Consider the following 17697-nt stretch of genomic DNA (forward strand, 5'->3'; position numbering starts at 1 on the left):
TGAATGATTTCCAATATTAGTTTTTTGTTAAGAAAAAAAAAACTTATACATAAACTGTAAGTCTGCTCATTGTTCTGATAAGGATAATCAGTGATAATGACTGGGATTTTTTGGTTTTTTATTGAAAACATATCTATAACTGTGGTTAAGTTAATCTGAAGATTTCTCGACTTTTATTAATTTAATTATTTTTAAGGACAAACAATCCAAAACTTTATACACAAGTGTATGGACTATGATAAGCTTATACTTACGAGTTTTAATTAACAAGAATTACGATGTAGGCTCTCGTTTAATATTGTTTACAATCACAATTACAACAATATTCTAAAGGTGAAGATTATAAGATAGATGTAAATAAAATCTCGGAAACTTGTGTATCATTTTCTTCTTTTTGTGCACCAAAATTAGTTAGCTCCAGATATTAAATCTATTAACTTGAGATTTTGGAGTCCATTCTAGAACAATTACAATTTATAATTTTTTGTTATTAAAAATTGCTTTTGCTGAGCGATTCTAAATTATGTTATGTAATCGTTTTAAAGCTTACATTGACTTATCAAATTTCATTAAGTGATAAAGTTACTTTCACTATCAAATTCTAACTAAAAGTTTATAACTAATCATAAACGAACTATATATCTGTATTTCATTATAAGAAATTTTCATTAGTAAAATTATGGAAAAGTTGATTTATTATAATTAAGTCTCAAAAAATGGAAATTTTCGCCACTTGCGTAAACCCATAATCTTATCGAAAGTACGTAGGTCCGAAGAGTAAACATATCCCTCTAAATCAATTGATAGAAAACTGAGATAGTATATAGTATAGGAATAACCAACACAGATAATACAAATAAAAAAAAGCGACTTTTGTTTCTAACTTTTGAAGCCAGCTTATCTTTCTAATTGAATTAAAATATGAGGCTAAAAATTGAATCACCAATAATAATGAATTCTAAATCGCGGCTTTCATAGAATACAAAGTTCAGCACAAAGCTACGATTATATAAAAGAACTAAAAACTAAAGAAACTAATCTTGAGGAGGATAGATTTTAGTTTCCCCATTCGAGATCGAAATTCATTCTATTTGATTTTAAGTTAGTAAAAAACAATACTCTATTAAATGCAAAATAGTTTATTTCAAAAACGAAATTAGTAAGAGATGCCGGTGTGGTCGCGGATCCAGTCCAGGTAGCTGGTGACGCGGGTGAAGCCATCGGGCAGTCCCGAGGTGCAACCGTTGGCGGCAACGAAGGAGGTGACACCGACCAGCTTGGAACCGTCGTGGAGGACCAGTGGGCCGCCAGAGTCACCGGCGCAGGTGGACTTGCCGCCGGGGGTGGAGGTGCAGATAACGTTGTCGGTGACCACATCGGTTCCGTAGACGCTGGAGCACGCGTTGCGGTCGATGATCTGGGAGTCCACGCAGTTCAGGTAGTCAGACACTCCACAGCTGTCGCAGGGCCTGCCCCATCCGGAGGCCACAGCCCACCAGCCGGCGAAGTTGTTGTGACGCTCGTTGCCGTTGGGCAGCTCCACCTTGTTGACCAGGTGCCAGAAGTCCACGTGCGGGGTGTTGATCAGGGAAATGTCGTTGTTCAGGTTGTTGGTGTTGTAGTGTGCGTGCTGGCGGAAGCTGCCGCTGCCCACGGTGTGGGTGTACTGAGCCTGGAGGCGCCACAAGGCACCGTAGTAGATGGTCACGGAGCTAGCTCCATGGGTGCAGTGGGCAGCCGTGATCACCCAGGTGTTGCCGATGATCGAGCCACCGCACCACCAGCCACCACTGCCGCTGCTGAAGCCCAGACCAACGATGTATGGCACCTTGCCCTCGTGGGCAGGATAGCCGTTGGTGATGCGGCCCTCGATCGATCCGGGTCCGGATCCCAGGACAGCGTCCTTCAGGGGCACCGGCTTCACATGCTCGGGCACAGCGGAGGCGCAGGCAATGGCCACAGCCAGGACAGTTAGGAACAGCTTCATGTTGATCACTTGAGTACAACTGGATACTCCGCCGTCGGGCAGTGATTTATATACCCCTCCAATCCGACGTAGTCATATCGCTGGAGATCTTCACCACCACTCGAAATTTCAAACCACTCTGCCTAGACCTATCTTATCAAATTAATTTCGCACGCCTCCAAAATGCGCCACTATCATTACAGGGTACTCCATTGATCTACCCATCTGATTCGCACACTTTCCGGCTCATGACGTGCCACTCAATCCGACGATTGCCGACCGCCACTCATTCACTAGGAGATTGTGTGAGTCTATCGACTTGGACGTGCGGCCACTCGGTGCTGATTTGTTTATAAGTCCCGATAAGCACCCATTCATGCCCAGAACCACAACTCAATGGAGCACTCGAACAGGAGAGTCCAGAGATTAAGGAACAAGTCCTGTGGTCATTCAAATGTATTGTTAATTAACGTTTGGAATTGCGCTACATTGTTTAGGTTTTCCATAAATTTCTATCCCATTTACGTTGTTAAATTAATTTAAAACTGTATATAAAATACATATATGTATGTATTCATAGGTAATTAAAAACATAGGTATCTTTAAGAGAAAAAACGTTGGAATTTACCCGTAAAACGTACAAATATTTCAAAGACGAATACTTTTTTATTATTTTATATTTCCAAATAATACGAGCAGCTTCTGCATATAAATGTAGAACAAGAAATACTTAGCCTGTGGGATTAGTTCTTGTAGCAATTTTTTGGGGAATTTATTATCTTATTATTCAGTAAATTAAGCCTCAACTCATATTCCTTTTTATATATGTATGTATATCTATACCTATCATTGCTAAATATATTATATAGGGTTTTAATCATGTTGCCCAGATAATAAGTGTTAGAAGCCATCCCATTTCTCGGCCATTCATGGATTCTTATCTATGTATAAAACGTATATTATAGACTCTAAAAATATCAAAACTTTATAATATCAATGTGAAATATTATTAATATTGAAAACCAAAAACGCAAAAGGCACGACATTAAGTATTAAGCATTTTGTTTATTATAAATGGGGATAATCAAGCTTAGTAGTAAGCAACGCCGGAGTTGTCGCGGATCCAGTCCAGCTGGTTGGTAACACGGGTGAATCCGGAGGGCAGGCCAGCGGTGCATCCGGCGCCGGAAACCCAGGAGGTGACTCCCACCAGGCGGCCACCGTCGTGGAGAACCAGGGGGCCACCGGAGTCACCAGAGCAGGTGGACTTTCCGCCGGGGGTGGACACACAGAGGATGCCATCGGGCTGGTTGCCATAGGTGCGGGAGCATTCCGAGTTGCTAATGATCTGCAGGTCGACGCACTCCAACCAATCGGGCTGGGATCCGGCGGTGGTCAGTCCCCATCCGCAGGCGACGGCCCACCAGTTGTCGTACATGTTGTAGCGATCATTGAAGCTGGGCAGCTCCACCTTGTTCACCATGTGCCAGAAGTCCACGTGGGGGGTGCGGATCAAGGCGATGTCGTTGCCGTTGTGGTCGGGCCAGTTGTGGTTCTGGATGAAGTTGCCGCTACCGATGGTGTGGGTGAACTGGGCGTTAGTGCGCCAGGTGGCTCCGTAGTAGACGGTCACCTGAGAGGCGCCGTTGGTGCAGTGAGCAGCAGTCAAGACCCAGTCGTGGGCGATGATGGAACCACCGCACCACCAGCCGCCGTTGCCGCTGAAGCCCAGACCCACGGTGTAGGGAGCCTTGCCTTCGGTGGCTGGATATCCATTCACAATGCGGCCATTGAGCTTGGTGTCCCTGGGCAGGTCCTTGGGATGAACCTGCTGGACAGTCTCGGCGGACACAGCGGCCAAAGCCAGAGCTAGTACAACGAACACTTTCATGGTGATTGAACCAATCGTGGCCTTTGCCAGACTTTCATCCGTTTTTATTTCGCCCCTTATCGCTGTCTGGAGTAGGCCCCACTCTGCGATATCCTATCATTAAGAATTTGGCCCACTGATACCGATGGAAATTAAATGATACCTAAGAACATCTTGATAGGAAAGAAATAATAATAACTCACTCTTAGGAAAAATCCAATGCTGATTAAATAATCACTTACAAAACACGTACACAATATAAGGAAACTCAAAAATTATTTTAATTTAATTTAAGGACTAAGTATTTTACATTTACGTGTAGTAAAGTGTGTAAGATGTAAAATAAAACTTTTCAGATTAGGCGCTTATTGTATGATGTAAACGATAAAAACATGATGGCGCTGGTCACACTAAGCCATGCATTTGTTGTTTATAAATTCCGCCAAATTTCGTTAATTTATGTCGCAGCATGTCCACTTGCAGTTCATCCGAAATAGCGGAGAAGAGGCGCATTGCGCTGGCCAAATTGCAGGCCAAGAAGACCCAGCTGCTGGCCAGCGCATCCATATCCAACGGAAAATCAACGACTGCAACAGGTGCTCCGCAGCATGCCCATAATGGAAATTCGGATCCCAAACAACCGCAGGCCAAATCCCCATTAAATTTCTACCGATCACCGACTGCAGCGCAGAAGAATATCACCAGGATCGGGCCCACGCCCGGCGACAACAAGAGCTCGTCCTTTATGAACGCTCTAAAAGCAATCAAACAGACTTCCGCTCGAGAATTATCCCGAGGAGCCGCACATCCTTACCAACGGCCAAATGGAGGGAAGGAAAGAAACAAGCCAACTCTTTCACTTGGTCCGGATAAGGAGAAACCCGTGACTGTGCAACTCGGAAACTCCATCACTTGCTATCTTTATATGGTCAGCACATATCGGTTTGCTGCCCATACCTCCGGATATCATGAAAAGCTTGTGGCCGTGTTCAAGAACATGCCCACCAAATCCTACGAAAGCCAATCCCGAATATGGAGTTTCGATCTCTCGGACTACCAATCCCTGGAGACGCATACAGCGGATCTAAAGCCATATGTCCACTTGGTTGGTATTCCAAAGAAGGTGCTGGATCTCTGCCGCCAGCCTCCTATAGTTCCGGAAAGAAGTGTTTTAGCTTCCATAGAACCCAAGCTCGCGGACCAGCTTATGCCCTTCCAACAGGATGGCGTATGGTAAGCTTTAGTGATATGCTATATGTTATGCTCCAATCGCACTAAATCTATTCCATCTTATATTTAGCTTTTCCATAGCCCAAAAGGGCCGCATTATGATCTGTGATGAAATGGGTCTGGGCAAAACCTATCAGGCCTTGGCCGTAGCCGACTATTTCAAGGATGATTGGCCTTTACTTGTCTGCACCACTGCTTCAACGAGAGACAGTTGGGCGAAACACATCATGGAGCTACTGCCGAAGGTGCCCATCCACTATGTCCAGGTGCTGAACAACAATCAACAATATGTGGGCGAGGCCAAGGTGCTAATCACCAGCTACAACATGATGGAGCGGCACGAAAATAAGCTGTTGCAGCGCAAATATGGTTTCATCATCTTCGACGAGTCGCACACGCTGAAGAACAGCAAGGCCAAGTGCACGACAACGGCCAAGAGGCTCACGGATCAAGCCAAGCGGGTGGTTTTGCTATCCGGAACACCAGCTCTCTCCCGACCGTTGGAACTGTTCACTCAACTTCAAATGGTGGATGGAAAATTTATGAGTTTCATGGAGTTTAGTATGTCTAGGATAAATGCTAACCTTAAAACATGATTATATCAATTACATTATTTACAGCTACTCGTTATTGTGATGGAAAGCAGTCCACTTTTGGTTGGGATGCCAACGGACAGTCGAATCTGGAGGAACTGAAGGTTCTTCTTAACCTTAAATATATGCTGAGGCGAACGAAAGTGGAGGTACTGCCTCAACTCGCTGAAAAAAACCGGTGGGGTGTTCACATTGCTGTATATTTAAAATATAACTTCTAACATTTTTTGCATTTTTCCATTCGCAGTGAGACTGTGGTCCTGGATCCCGCCTTAGTGTGGACCAATGATGAGACCAAAGATACCTTAGATGCGTTTAACAAAGAGTTGAAAACCTCTAAAGGCAGAGAAATGGAGGATCTCTTACTGCGTTTCTATGCACGTACTGCGGAAGTGAAAGCTCGAGCCGTCTGGTAAATAAACGAACATTGCGAGACTATCTGCAATTTAATACATTATCAATTATAGCGCCTACCTGAAAACCTTAGTTAAGGAACAGAAAAAGTTCATTATCTTTGCCCACCATCGTGTCATGATGGACGCCATTAGTGACTGCCTCAGTGGGTTGAAAATACATTACATACGTATTGATGGACAGACGCGCAGCGATCTCAGATCGGATTTTGTAGACACATTCCAAAATAAGAGCAGTTGTAAGGTGGCCCTGCTCTCCCTTAAAGCCTGCAATTCAGGAATCACGCTAACTGCTGCTGAGATTATAGTGTTCGCTGAACTGGACTGGAATCCCAGCGTAAGCTTTCATCATATGTTATCGTGGAAATCAGTCTAATATGTTTTTTTTTTATCTGTAGACCCTGGCCCAGGCTGAAAGTCGTGCCCATCGCATTGGTCAGACGAAACCGGTGATTTGTCGCTATCTGATGGCTCACAAAACGGCAGATGACACAATCTGGAACATGCTGAAAAATAAGCAAGAGGTGCTTAGTAAAGTGGGCATCTTTGCCGAAAATCTTCAGAAAGCAACCCACACAGCAGCACCCACTTCAGTAAGATACGTTTTAAATACTTTGAAAAATATAATTTTCGATGATTTTACTGCTTTTTAGTCTCACAAGATTGAGGAATACTTCTCGCCCACCAAGTCTACCTCCCTTAAACCGGAAAAGAGTAGCATAAAACAATACTTTTCGCCAGCTCCAGTCAATGAGCGCCGTGAGCAAAATAATAATTTAGAAAAGACCAAAGAAAACCATGCCGAGTCCGATATCGCGGCGTTTTTTAACGATGATGATGACGAGGCTTTTTTGGATTTAGATATTTAGATAATGTGAGGGAATTTAATCCTAGGTCGTTTAATGAGTTAATTGAAATAAATTGTATTGGAAAATGTTAAGGCATTGTATGAACTCCGTTGGAAACGTTTCTGCGCATGCTCCACGTCTAAACAAATCTTTTCAGATAGCCGGTTTTATGTGACCTGGCAACAGGCAAGCAAACACTCAAGCAAACCTTTTCACTTGTATCAAATAAATAAATACACAGCAAGTTAATTTTTGTAGAGCTTAAGCTATATAAAATGGATACTACGCAGGAATCAGATCTTCTGGGCGAAGAGGAGTTGGAAAATGAGAACGACATATCCTTCCCCCGTGATATCGTCAGTGTAGAGTGAGTACGAAATTGGCAGCTTGTACCTTCATAATATGAAAACTCCTGCTGCAGGCACTCCTTTGGCTACGATTGTAAGAAACTGTTTAATTTGGTCCTTGTGGATTCAGACACTCTAGTTTTTGCCTCGGGAAACTTCCTCAATTACTTTAGTATTACGCGCCAGGAGATTTCCTTTCAGGAAACGGTCTACGGCTGCGGAGTTGGATTTGTTACGGTGAGCTTTAACTTAAAAACATTTGTATGATCTAATGTCCTCCTCTTTGTCCTCGATTGCCAGAAAAACGAGCATCCCAAGTACACCAACCTCTTTACGGTGGGCGAGAACGGAGCTCGCCCCACTGTTTTTATCTACGAGTACCCATCGCTTAATGTCCGTGTAAAGCTTCTGAATGCAGCCCAGAATTGTTTTACGGCGGGCTCTTATAATAAGACCGGGGAATTGTTTGCCTCGCAGGCTGGCTATCCGGATTTCATCATAACTATTTGGCTCTGGGAGAAGGCAGAGGTCGTCCTGCGTGCCAAGTCCTTCCAGAGCGACATTCTGTTCGTGCACTTTTCGGAGCACAATCCCATTCTCCTCTGCTCTTCGGGTCTTAGCCACATCAAGTTCTGGAAGATGGCCAACACCTTCACCGGCCTGAAGCTGAAAGGAGATCTGGGACGCTTTGGCAAGACAGACTTCAGTGATATCTATGCCATGTACATGTTGCAAGATGAGAATGTGATCTCAGGCAGCGATTGGGGCAACATGCTGCTTTGGCAGGCGGGGCTCATAAAGTTCGAGATCTGTCGGAAAGGTCGAAAACCGTGCCATACAAAACCCATTACAAGGATAACCATGAAGAATGGTGAAGTGACCACTGTTGGAATGGACGGTTATGTGCGCGTTTGGTACTGGGAAACGGTAGACTTGGCCGATCCCCCAGAGGACGATTTGTTTGTGGAGATCGATCCGATCTACGAGTTCAAGATTGCCGACGTGGAGCTCCGTTCCATGCAGAAAATCCATCCTTTTGATGAGTCGGATTTCACCTACTACGCCCAAGATGGAAATGGAGGTATTTGGTTCTGCGACATTAACACTTACGATGTCCCTCAAAAACCGAAAAAGCTCTACTCCTGCATTGGCGGTAAGGTACTGTCAGCCCAGATGTCCCCAGTGTCGCCCCATTTCCTTTGCATGTCGGAGAGTGGAAAGCTGTTTCTTTACCAATACGATGATCAGCGCCTGATCCTGGAGAAACAGTTCCCGGCGGAGGGAGTCGATGTGATCTGGTTGGATACGAATATCTCGGTAAAGGGAACCGAATTAGTGGCAGCGTTCAAGGATGGTGTTCTGCGGCAGTTGTATCTGGACCTAAGCAACCCAGAAAGACCAAAGATGACTCGCGTGAGAGCCTTCAAGGCGCACACATCCCCGATTACTGGACTCACTGTAAACCGGAACAGTTCTATACTCCTTACAGGTAGCGCTGACAAGAGCATATTCATCTACCAATTGAGCCAGGATAAAAATCAGATGGTAGACATGCGTCCGCTGGGATTTATCCAGTTTGCAGCTATTCCGAACTGCTTCTACTGGAGCGAGACGGAGCCCACCGTGGTCCTGGTGGGTTGCAAGAGTGGTGATCTGTACGAGTATAATATCCGCACAGAGGTCACCGATCAGGAGACTTACCTGTCCTATAACATAACTGAAAACTCGCGCATGCGTTACACAAAGTTCGCTTCCATTAAAAGCCGCATCCGAAGGGACATCAATCGGGAGAACGCGAAGAAGCGCAAGGAACGCAAGCGAGAGCGCAAGATGAACGAGGTCGAGAAATTGAAGAAGGCCAATCCCGGTCTGCAGATCGACATGGAGTCAGCGCTGGCGGACTCGGAACCGGATGAAGAGGAGGAGCCGCTTCACATCCCCGTCGTGCCCAACGCAATCATCTGGCTGCGGTACACCGTCAGAGATACAATTTGGGTGTCCATGGCGGGCTATGATGCGGGATATATCTATGAGCTGGAGTTCAATGCGGCGGAGCCCACTCAAGCCACCATCATTGCGGAGGCGGATGATATCGAGATACACTCGTATTGCATAATGTGAGTGTATTTAAACTCGTAGAGTAAAAGGGTATACTAGATTTGGTGAAAAATATGTAACAGGCAGAAGGAAGCGTTTCAGACCACATAAAGTATATATATTCTTGATCAGGATCAAGATGAGTCGAACTGGCCATGTCCGTCCGTCCGTCTGTCCGTATGAACGCCTCGAAACCGTCCAAAACTGCCACACCCACACTTCTGAAAAATGTAATATTTTTTCTTTTTTGAATATATCATGTATATTGCTATAAAAAACTTTTTGTCACGCCCACAGATCGCCCAAAATTGTCACGACCACTCTTTTAAAAATGTTGTGGTATTTTTTCACTTTTTTTGTTGAAATTTCTCGTTTGCACTTTCACTACCTAAGTAACCGGTATCTGATAGTCGGGAAACTCGAATATAGCATTTTATCTTGGTCTGTATTCCCTTACCAAAGATCCCGACATGTTCACTTATTTTGTATTTTCCAGTGATGACTTCATCATCTTTGGTCTCCACAATGGACGGATTCGAATCAATCGCATCAATCCGGACAATTTTACGGACCTCTCCGAGTTCCGCATCTATCCGATGCACGACGGCCTGAAAGGCACCATTCCCAAAATCGATATTAGTTACAGTGGTGAGCACTTACTCACTGTTGGCTACGATGGAAACGTGTTCCTACACAAGTGGAACGGTCCGAAAATCGTTAGGAACAAGAAGAGGGATATACTGCCGCCCCTGCCGGAGGGAGTAAGCCAGATTCCGGACATAGAGGCGGAGGCTACATCCCTGGAGCAGGATAAAATCAACGCGGAGCTGCGACGCCAACAGGAAGCAGCCGATGCACATGATCGTGATGTGCTCAATAAAATCGGAGTACTCCAGAACGTCTACTTCGACATTATCAAGATCAATGAGGAGCTACCGGCGGGCCTGAGGGCCAAGGATACCGACTTGCTTCTGGACGATCGCATCACCCGACAAATTCGAAATGAGCTGCAGGCGGAGTTGGATGATGTTCGAGAGGATCTGGCCTACGACTTGGAATTTGCCCAGGTGGGACACTCGAAGCTGTACAATCACTTCCTCAAGCAGCTCGTCCAAGTCCCCTTCACAGTCAATCCATTGCGGTAAGTAAACGGGTGCATATCATCCCAACAAACATAACACTATGCTTGTAGTGCCAAAGTGCCGGGTGTGTCCACATTCCGCCTACAGGCTCTGGGAGAAGAGCACGCGCAGATTAAGCAGGATATCGAGGAGCGTCTGAAACGGGAGCATGACATGGGGTAAGTGGGGAATTTCAAGGTTCAGCTTTTCACTCTACCATCTTCACAAGAAATATACATAATTTACTCTTACATTCAACACAATCAGCCTTTACACGGAGGATCGAGTACCAGAACAACCGGAAGTGTAAGACATACAATTTCTTAAACATTTGATCACCTGCTCACCTTAAATTATTTATTATGCCACCAATGCATGTTATTATAAGTCATAGATATGACTTTATTTTCATTAGTTAATATCGATACCCACTGATGACTTCTGACTGTATTCATTACAGACTGCATGATATTGTGGTTCCCGAGACATCGGAAGAATCCATTGGGGAGCCCCCGCCCGAGTCGTTCTTCTTTGGACGGGATCCGAAGAGCATCGAACCGCGCTTCAGCAAGAAAATGATGCGACTCCTGAACCGCTACCGAAAACGTCAGTTCTACGAGGTGCGCCGCATCTTCGACTGGGACAAGCTGGAGCGGCAGAAGCCGGACCCCAATCGTAACCATCCCGATGACGATGCCCAGATCGAGGATGCCAAACGCAACTTGGGTGACTTTAAGCTAAAAATCGGATCGGACTATGAGCCGAAGTCATCGGAAACCTTGACCCAGAAGTACATAGAGATCGTTGAGTGCCGCGAACAATACTTTGCTATGGTGGACTCCTTCAACCAGATGGTGATGGAGCTGCGCGAACGCAAGGGTGAGCTGGACCAGTTCATAAGCGCCAAGAGGAAACGCCTTGAAGTGATTCATAACTATCTGCCCGAGCCGGACCGTCAGCCCTTGGAACCGATTCAGGAAACGGACATGGACTTGGAGTACCCAGAACTTAATCTCTGCGAGCACTATACGCCCGGCTGTGGTGTAGAGATTGACGATATCCTAACCCTGGAGGACAGTGCAGAACAGGTGGGTGAACTAAATGCTACTTATTTTATTTTATATGCATACATACATCTTTTATATTCTCAGGTGATATCCAGGCTAGCTCCAATAAGATCCGCTGGCAACGTAAGCCTTTTCAGTATGCACGGCTTGGATGTACCCGAGCTTCACGAGAATGCCGCTTTCACGATGCTCCAGATCTCGAAGCTGACCAGAAGTCTTCCCAATGCAGAGCTGACCGAGGAGCTGCTAAAGCTGCCGCCTAGGAGTGATCCGGCCTACTTCGAGTTGAATGATGATGGCCAGACGCCCTACATGATGGAGACCCGTCATCGATGGCTTCGTCATTTACTTGTGGAACAGGATGCCATACGGACAGAAGTGGACGAGGAAGTGCGGCAGTTTGATAAAGCACTGGAAAAGCTGCAGGTACGACGCTTCCACGTCAAACTGGACGCCGAGTTTATGACTTCATTCATGAACAGCCTAAATCAGGAGCTCTACATCCTACGCGACAGCGAGGAGATAGAGACGCAGCTGCTTCTAAACGCCAAGACGGCGATGAGCACCCGGAATGACCTACAGATGGTTATCAATAGCACCAACAGGCAGTTGGATGAGCTGAGGCGCAACATCGACAAGCTGGGCGAGCAAATCGTAGCCCTGCAGGTACTCTTCGCGACCACCGTTAAGGGTCACAAGTTTTTCGACTTCCTGCGACGCATCTTCAAGAAGAAGTGGCGTCCACCGAAGGTATCCAGAGGGGAGGACGAGAGCTCCTCTTCCTCCTCCTCATCTTCGTCATCCAGCGAGGACGAACAGGCCGATAACAAGAGTTTGGACTCACTGGACATGACCACTATCCGATTGGACGAAGCCACCTGCCCCACCGGCCTGGATCGATCGCTATACGACTTGGCCTTCTCCATGCGCGCCGACCGCCACGAACTGGAGCGAAATGTACGGGATCTGATACGCGAAGTGGAGAACAAACGCAAAGAAATCGCCGAGATGCAAATCAAGATGAAGTTTCACGAGGAAGTGTACCAACGCGAGAAGAATGCCCTGTTGCAATTCCGGGTAGGTTATTCTATTGGAGTTTGACCTTCATGCTGAAGCTTCTGTTTTGCAGCGTAATCGACAGCAGGAAGTGAACAAGGTAAACATCAGCGCCATCCTGCGTATGGACCAACTGCAGCATTTCTATGACGGCGACGACTACCGCGACCTGTCCAAAGCCATTCTCTTCGACGCCGACATGCTAGTGGACCTGCGTCGCCGGGCGGATCAACTAAGTGAGGAGACACAGGCGACCAAGCGCTGGCACCGAATAAACTTCATTCACTTGAGACGTATGAACACGGACATAAAATTCATGCGATTCGAGATAACGCGGCTCGAAGAGGAGATTCGCCAGGCAATGATGAAGAAGTTCGGCATTATTGTCAATCTGGATGAGTTGGAGGAGGAGGTCCTGAGGCGTTACATTTTTGATCTGGAAACCAATGCCGAGGATGAGCTTATGGCTCTCGAAAAGGAGCTTTTGGAGAAAGAGGTACATTTGCTTTCATGAATATGAAAATTTTGTAATATCCAACTATTGTGCTTCAGAAAGAACTCTCTCGCTGCGAGGAGGAACTGGTCCTGGAGACCCAGAATAACACCGAGAAGGTTAACATAATGACCGTGCTCCGTGAAGAGAACAATTTCCTTCGCACTTTGTTGGACATTCAGAACAAAAACTACGCCAAGTGGAGCAATCCAAATGTACTGAATCTGTCCTACGATATTGAGAAGCTGAGGGGCATTGAAAAATCATTGCTGGACCAGATTGAAGTGGGTACTTCTCCTAAGCTGATTTCAAATCTTTAAAACGCTATATTTAACAGTGCCTGGAGCGGGAAATTTGTGCCCTGAGGCTGAAGTCCAAGCCGCTGCAAATCAATTACGAGTTCGAGTTGGATCCCAATGCACAGCCACAGGTTGTGGCCAGTGAAATAATGCCCAATGACGATGCAATGGTATGTCCCGCAATCCTCACTGTGGATGCATACATGCTGCCACCCATGCCCGACGAGTTTATCATGGATCGCGTACAGACCATTGTCCAGAAGAGTTTCAATCGCTTCTTTGGAAAGAACACCACTCCGGAGAATGTGCGCAAGTTTGCCCAGCGTTCCTCGCTTTATTTGTGCCAGGCCGCCTACAGTTTCCAGGTGATAACAACTAAATACAATAAGTTTAGGTTATCTTACCAAAAATTATAATATAGGGTCGCTACACGGATCGCATAGCCGAGTGCATAACGGAGCATCTGCAGACGATTGTGCCAAAGAAGTACTTCATACACATCAGCGGCGAGGAGCTTCGCAAGCTATTCAATGAGGTTGTGGCTGTGTTCGACTACGAGCGCTCTGATGTGAATACCGAGGAGCTGATCTCTGGAATTTTCGATCACGCCAAGGACTCGCTGTGCGCTCGTATCCATCTGGGCGATTCCGAAGTTGTGAACCGCACCCACTTCATCGTTGCTCACATGTTCAAGGAGCTGATTGAGGTTCTGCCGCTGGAGGACTTTCAGTCCGACGAGACCCTTCGCATGATTGTGGACGTTCTGGAGCGTGAACCGATGGTGGATCCTCGAGCCATCGGCGTGGAGCAGTTGATCCAAAGCACGCTCCAGCACGCCCAGGAGAATCTAATCGATGGGATTACAGCGGTTCCCGTTCGCAGCCTGGGCAGCTCTATTCAAAGAGACCTGATAAAAAGGCGCCAGTATAAGCAGCCCAGTTGCGAATCGCCAATGTCGGTGCGGATAGCCACGAAAAAGCCAGGAACCAGCAGTGGGCTGCCTTTCTAAACTTGCATAGGATTTTCCAGCGTCCGAAAAAATGCAACCACTTTGGTAGAAATTCCAAAAGTAATTATTATTGGGAACTTAACAGCGTCGGATTTATTCAGATTTTTAAAAAGTCTTTAAAATTAGCTTCAATTTTATTACGCAATACATATTTTTTTAAATTTTGGTTTGATTTTTGAATATAGGTGACCCAAACATGAATATTTTATCACAGCATATCTTTAAATCTGATTTTGGATTATTTGTAAAAGCATGTGTTTCTCTAACTGGCGACCTAATAGCAGAACTTGAAGAGTTGAAAGAAGTTGAAAACAAATTTACTAATTAATTGTTGTTGACACAATTTTACTTTTTTTTTTTTTGTATTTTAGTTCACATAGCAAATAAAAACCTCAAATTAAAATACTCGCAGAGCGCACTACACAAAACTGAATTCGAACAAATCCAGATCTGACGGGAAAACTTTACATCACTAATTTCGATTGGCTGACAACCCTGTTTCTGAATCGCAGAAACTGCAAGTAAACAAAGTGCGACTTCGAATTACAAACAAGATAAAATGTCGAAGCCATCCAAATCGGGTCCACCAAGCGAGACAAGTGCTCCCGCCTACGATTATCGGAATTCCGGCGATGCCATGGCCATGGTAATAAGCTTTTTCGATTACAAATGAACAGTTGCAATCTAAGGTGTACGATTTCCAGCGAGCTCCTCCGCCAACCTATGAAGAAAGCCAGCGAAACGGCGGTACCGGTACTGGAGCCTATGGTTATCCACAAGGAGGGGCTCCTCCGCCCAGCCAGAATCAGTATTACGGCATGATTAGCCACCAACAACAGCAGATGCCCTTCGGCGGGCACCCCAACTACGGTATGCATCATGGCACTGGATTAGGATTTGCTGGTCCCAGTACATCGGCTGGAGCAGCTGCCGCACAGGTGCTCCACTTGGACTCACGCGCCGAGGTGAGGACAAATTCCAACGGAAATGTGGTCATCCCGCCTCCTCCGCCGGGCTGCCTGCCCACACCGGCTCAGTGGGCGGCCATGCAGGGTCAGCCTGTGGTTCTCAAGCAAAAAAAGCGTTCCTTTTTCTAGATTACACAAGGCACACCATTTACTCGAATATAATCATGTTGTACCCTTTGATGTTATAAAATAAACGATGCGATCCATTTCGTTTCGTCCTCGCGTATATTTGAAAGTTCCCTAAGCAAACGAACATGTCGCCGGTGAAGTGGTTAGGTTCAGTCCACCGGCTCTGATCCCTACTAAACACTACTGGATGCAAACTACTCGAAGATGTTCTCAAAGTATGTACTATCGAATGTCTGGACACGCACGAAACCATCTTCTCCGCCCGAGGCGTAACTCTTGCCATCCGGATGGAAGGCCAAACTGTTAATGGGTCCGAAATGGCCCTTGAGTCGGGCGAACTCCTCCTCGTATATCAAGTGGAAGAAGCGCGAGTCGAACTTTCCAGCCTTCGTAGACGTAGTGGTGACCTCCATGGCATCTTGACCGCCACCCAGCACGACATGATCCATGATTGGGCTGATGGCCGCCGAGTTAACAGGTCGCTCCGTCTTGTAGGTCTTCAGGCACATCAGAGACTCGGAATCAAACAATTTCGCGGTGGTGTCCTTAGAGGCGGTGACAAACATGGTCCCATCCTTGCTCAACTGCATGTCGTTGATACCAGCGCTGTGATCCGTGCCAGAGTCAACCACCTTCTGACCCTTACGGATGTCCCAGATGGCAATGTTGCCATTATCGTGACCTGAAAACAATGGTTTTATATGGCTTTCATAATAGATTATCAGGGGAATACCCACCTGTGATGATGGTCTCATCCAGTGGACCCCACAACATCGAAGTAATTTTGGACTCGGTCATCGGGATACGGAGCGTGGGTTCCTGCTCCGACAACGACGAATCGGCGTTGCGGACATCGATGAGGAACAGCTCACAGCTTTGTCCCATCGCTTTGTCCGTTGAGTAGGCTGCCTGGTTGCCCGAAAAGCTGAAATTGCTGGTACGCACCGACGACTTTGTCGGAATGGAGGCGATAACGGTGCCGTACTCGACGTCCCAGATCTTGGTGGTCATGTCACCGGCGCCGGTGATGAGCTTACGACTCTCCCAGTCCACGTCCAGACACCAAACCGCGCCCTGGTGACCATCGTAGGTGCCCAAACGTTCTCCGTTCAGCGAGTACCACACATTAGGCTTCTGATCCTTCGAGCAGGAGAACAGCAGGTCGCCCTCGCGGTTGTACTTGATTTGCGTTATGGAACGCTCGTGGCCTTGCAGCATCAACGGACGCTATAAAAGAGTGAATAATACGGATTTTTAGAAACAATTAAGGCCGCTTTTAAGGTTATGTTTGTCCCGGAATATCACACGACATTCAATTAAGTTGCAATTTCGGGTAAATTCTAGAGGAACCCCTCCGGAATACGGCAAACTGTGTAATCCTTTAGTGAACACGCACCATTTTGTATTATATTTTGTATTTGTTGCGAGAAAACTAATATTTTTGCAACAACATCCACGCAGCACTACACGCCAAAAGAGCAGTGTGACCGTGGCCTAGGGTTGTTGATAATATATCAAAATATCAATATATCGATATTTTTTCCCTTCGGTCACCCTGATTTTTAAAGGGATACCGGGTAAAAGTGCTCGTGTTAAAATGACCATAAGGTAGGTACCTGATCCGTCCGGTATAAAGTGTGTAGTCTGTGACGCACGAAGGCGAATGACTGACACACATATAACACAACGAGTCTTCATAAAATCACTTAACTCGAAGTATTGGAAATAAGTAGCATTAATTTATATTAACACAATCTGTATTAATATCCGTATTAGATATTGAATATCCAGTTAAATAACAAACATGAAGTTAATAAGAAACTTTTATATTTTTATTGTGGGGAAAAAACAAATTTTATTTGAAAAAAAAAATATCGAAAATATCAAATAATCGATTTTTTTTTTATATTTTAAATATTATCGTAATTTTTTTGATAAAAAAAATATCATCGATACGATATTTTTTTAAAATCACGACATTCCTACTCTAAATTAGAAAACATGCCTTACAGTCTTCACTTGAACTAGTTGGGAATTACAGGGCTACAAGAAAATATGTTTCCTAAACAAATATTAAAAGCGGCAATGACTATGTGTTCCGACAGTAAGTTAAACATCCTTCAGGCTTTATTTAAGACATTTTTTACTACTCACTTTAAAGACCTCACTATTTCACTCACTTATATCATTA

At 45.5% G+C, this 17697-nt stretch overlaps 6 protein-coding genes across 6 annotated transcripts; 3 read left to right on the forward strand and 3 right to left on the reverse strand.

The window, feature by feature from the left end:
- Nucleotides 1-1123: 1123 nt before the first annotated feature.
- LOC6540938 (serine protease 1) lies at nt 1124-2007 on the reverse strand. The gene has a single exon (XM_001968698.3). The coding sequence runs from the start codon at nt 1985-1987 to the stop codon at nt 1157-1159; it is 831 nt and encodes a 276-aa protein (XP_001968734.1). The 5' UTR covers nt 1988-2007; the 3' UTR covers nt 1124-1156.
- Nucleotides 2008-3019: 1012 nt separating this feature from the next.
- Nucleotides 3020-3905, reverse strand: LOC6540876 (serine protease 1). The gene has a single exon (XM_001968699.3). The coding sequence runs from the start codon at nt 3855-3857 to the stop codon at nt 3057-3059; it is 801 nt and encodes a 266-aa protein (XP_001968735.1). The 5' UTR covers nt 3858-3905; the 3' UTR covers nt 3020-3056.
- Nucleotides 3906-4225: 320 nt separating this feature from the next.
- On the forward strand, nt 4226-7005 carry LOC6540893 (SWI/SNF-related matrix-associated actin-dependent regulator of chromatin subfamily A-like protein 1). Its single transcript, XM_001968700.3, has 7 exons — nt 4226-5069; nt 5137-5627; nt 5687-5837; nt 5907-6071; nt 6127-6409; nt 6471-6665; nt 6726-7005. Exons 1-7 carry the CDS (start codon nt 4306-4308, stop codon nt 6939-6941), a joined length of 2265 nt encoding a protein of 754 aa, XP_001968736.1. The 5' UTR covers nt 4226-4305; the 3' UTR covers nt 6942-7005.
- Nucleotides 7006-7084: 79 nt separating this feature from the next.
- Nucleotides 7085-14421, forward strand: LOC6540995 (cilia- and flagella-associated protein 44). The gene is made up of 12 exons (XM_026979746.1): nt 7085-7287; nt 7342-7504; nt 7568-9384; nt 9861-10505; nt 10557-10664; nt 10753-10791; nt 10946-11573; nt 11637-12629; nt 12682-13104; nt 13161-13385; nt 13439-13765; nt 13822-14421. Exons 1-12 carry the CDS (start codon nt 7196-7198, stop codon nt 14407-14409), a joined length of 6048 nt encoding a protein of 2015 aa, XP_026835547.1. The 5' UTR covers nt 7085-7195; the 3' UTR covers nt 14410-14421.
- Nucleotides 14422-14876: 455 nt separating this feature from the next.
- On the forward strand, nt 14877-15603 carry LOC26526483 (DAZ-associated protein 2). The gene is made up of 2 exons (XM_015160033.2): nt 14877-15055; nt 15114-15603. Exons 1-2 carry the CDS (start codon nt 14969-14971, stop codon nt 15504-15506), a joined length of 480 nt encoding a protein of 159 aa, XP_015015519.1. The 5' UTR covers nt 14877-14968; the 3' UTR covers nt 15507-15603.
- Nucleotides 15584-17016, reverse strand: LOC6540828 (eukaryotic translation initiation factor 3 subunit I). The gene is made up of 3 exons (XM_001968702.3): nt 16903-17016; nt 16244-16733; nt 15584-16188 (listed from the first exon to the last, which is right to left on the reverse strand). Exons 1-3 carry the CDS (start codon nt 16903-16905, stop codon nt 15701-15703), a joined length of 981 nt encoding a protein of 326 aa, XP_001968738.1. The 5' UTR covers nt 16906-17016; the 3' UTR covers nt 15584-15700.
- Between the last annotated feature and the right edge of the window lie 681 nt (nt 17017-17697).

Source organism: Drosophila erecta, unplaced genomic scaffold, assembly GCF_003286155.1.
Source record: "Drosophila erecta strain 14021-0224.00,06,07 unplaced genomic scaffold, DereRS2 tig00000055-arrow-pilon, whole genome shotgun sequence".
In the NCBI taxonomy this organism is placed as follows: Eukaryota; Metazoa; Arthropoda; class Insecta; order Diptera; family Drosophilidae; genus Drosophila; species Drosophila erecta.

Excerpts from the sequence above, each read along its gene's own strand:
- LOC6540938 (XM_001968698.3), bottom strand. The coding sequence starts at position 1,987 with ATGAAGCTGTTCCTAACTGTCCTGGCTGTGGCCATTGCCTGCGCCTCC.
- LOC6540876 (XM_001968699.3), bottom strand. The coding sequence starts at position 3,857 with ATGAAAGTGTTCGTTGTACTAGCTCTGGCTTTGGCCGCTGTGTCCGCC.
- LOC6540893 (XM_001968700.3), top strand. The coding sequence starts at position 4,306 with ATGTCCACTTGCAGTTCATCCGAAATAGCGGAGAAGAGGCGCATTGCG. Across the intron at positions 6,072-6,126 it reads GTGAAAGCTCGAGCCGTCTG|CGCCTACCTGAAAACCTTAG; the intron begins GTAAATAAACGA and ends TATCAATTATAG. Across the intron at positions 6,666-6,725 it reads ACACAGCAGCACCCACTTCA|TCTCACAAGATTGAGGAATA; the intron begins GTAAGATACGTT and ends ACTGCTTTTTAG.
- LOC6540995 (XM_026979746.1), top strand. The coding sequence starts at position 7,196 with ATGGATACTACGCAGGAATCAGATCTTCTGGGCGAAGAGGAGTTGGAA. Across the intron at positions 11,574-11,636 it reads TGGAGGACAGTGCAGAACAG|GTGATATCCAGGCTAGCTCC; the intron begins GTGGGTGAACTA and ends TTATATTCTCAG. Across the intron at positions 13,105-13,160 it reads AGGAGCTTTTGGAGAAAGAG|AAAGAACTCTCTCGCTGCGA; the intron begins GTACATTTGCTT and ends ATTGTGCTTCAG.
- LOC26526483 (XM_015160033.2), top strand. The coding sequence starts at position 14,969 with ATGTCGAAGCCATCCAAATCGGGTCCACCAAGCGAGACAAGTGCTCCC. Across the intron at positions 15,056-15,113 it reads CCGGCGATGCCATGGCCATG|CGAGCTCCTCCGCCAACCTA; the intron begins GTAATAAGCTTT and ends TACGATTTCCAG.
- LOC6540828 (XM_001968702.3), bottom strand. Across the intron at positions 16,189-16,243 it reads GGATGAGACCATCATCACAG|GTCACGATAATGGCAACATT; the intron begins GTGGGTATTCCC and ends CATTGTTTTCAG.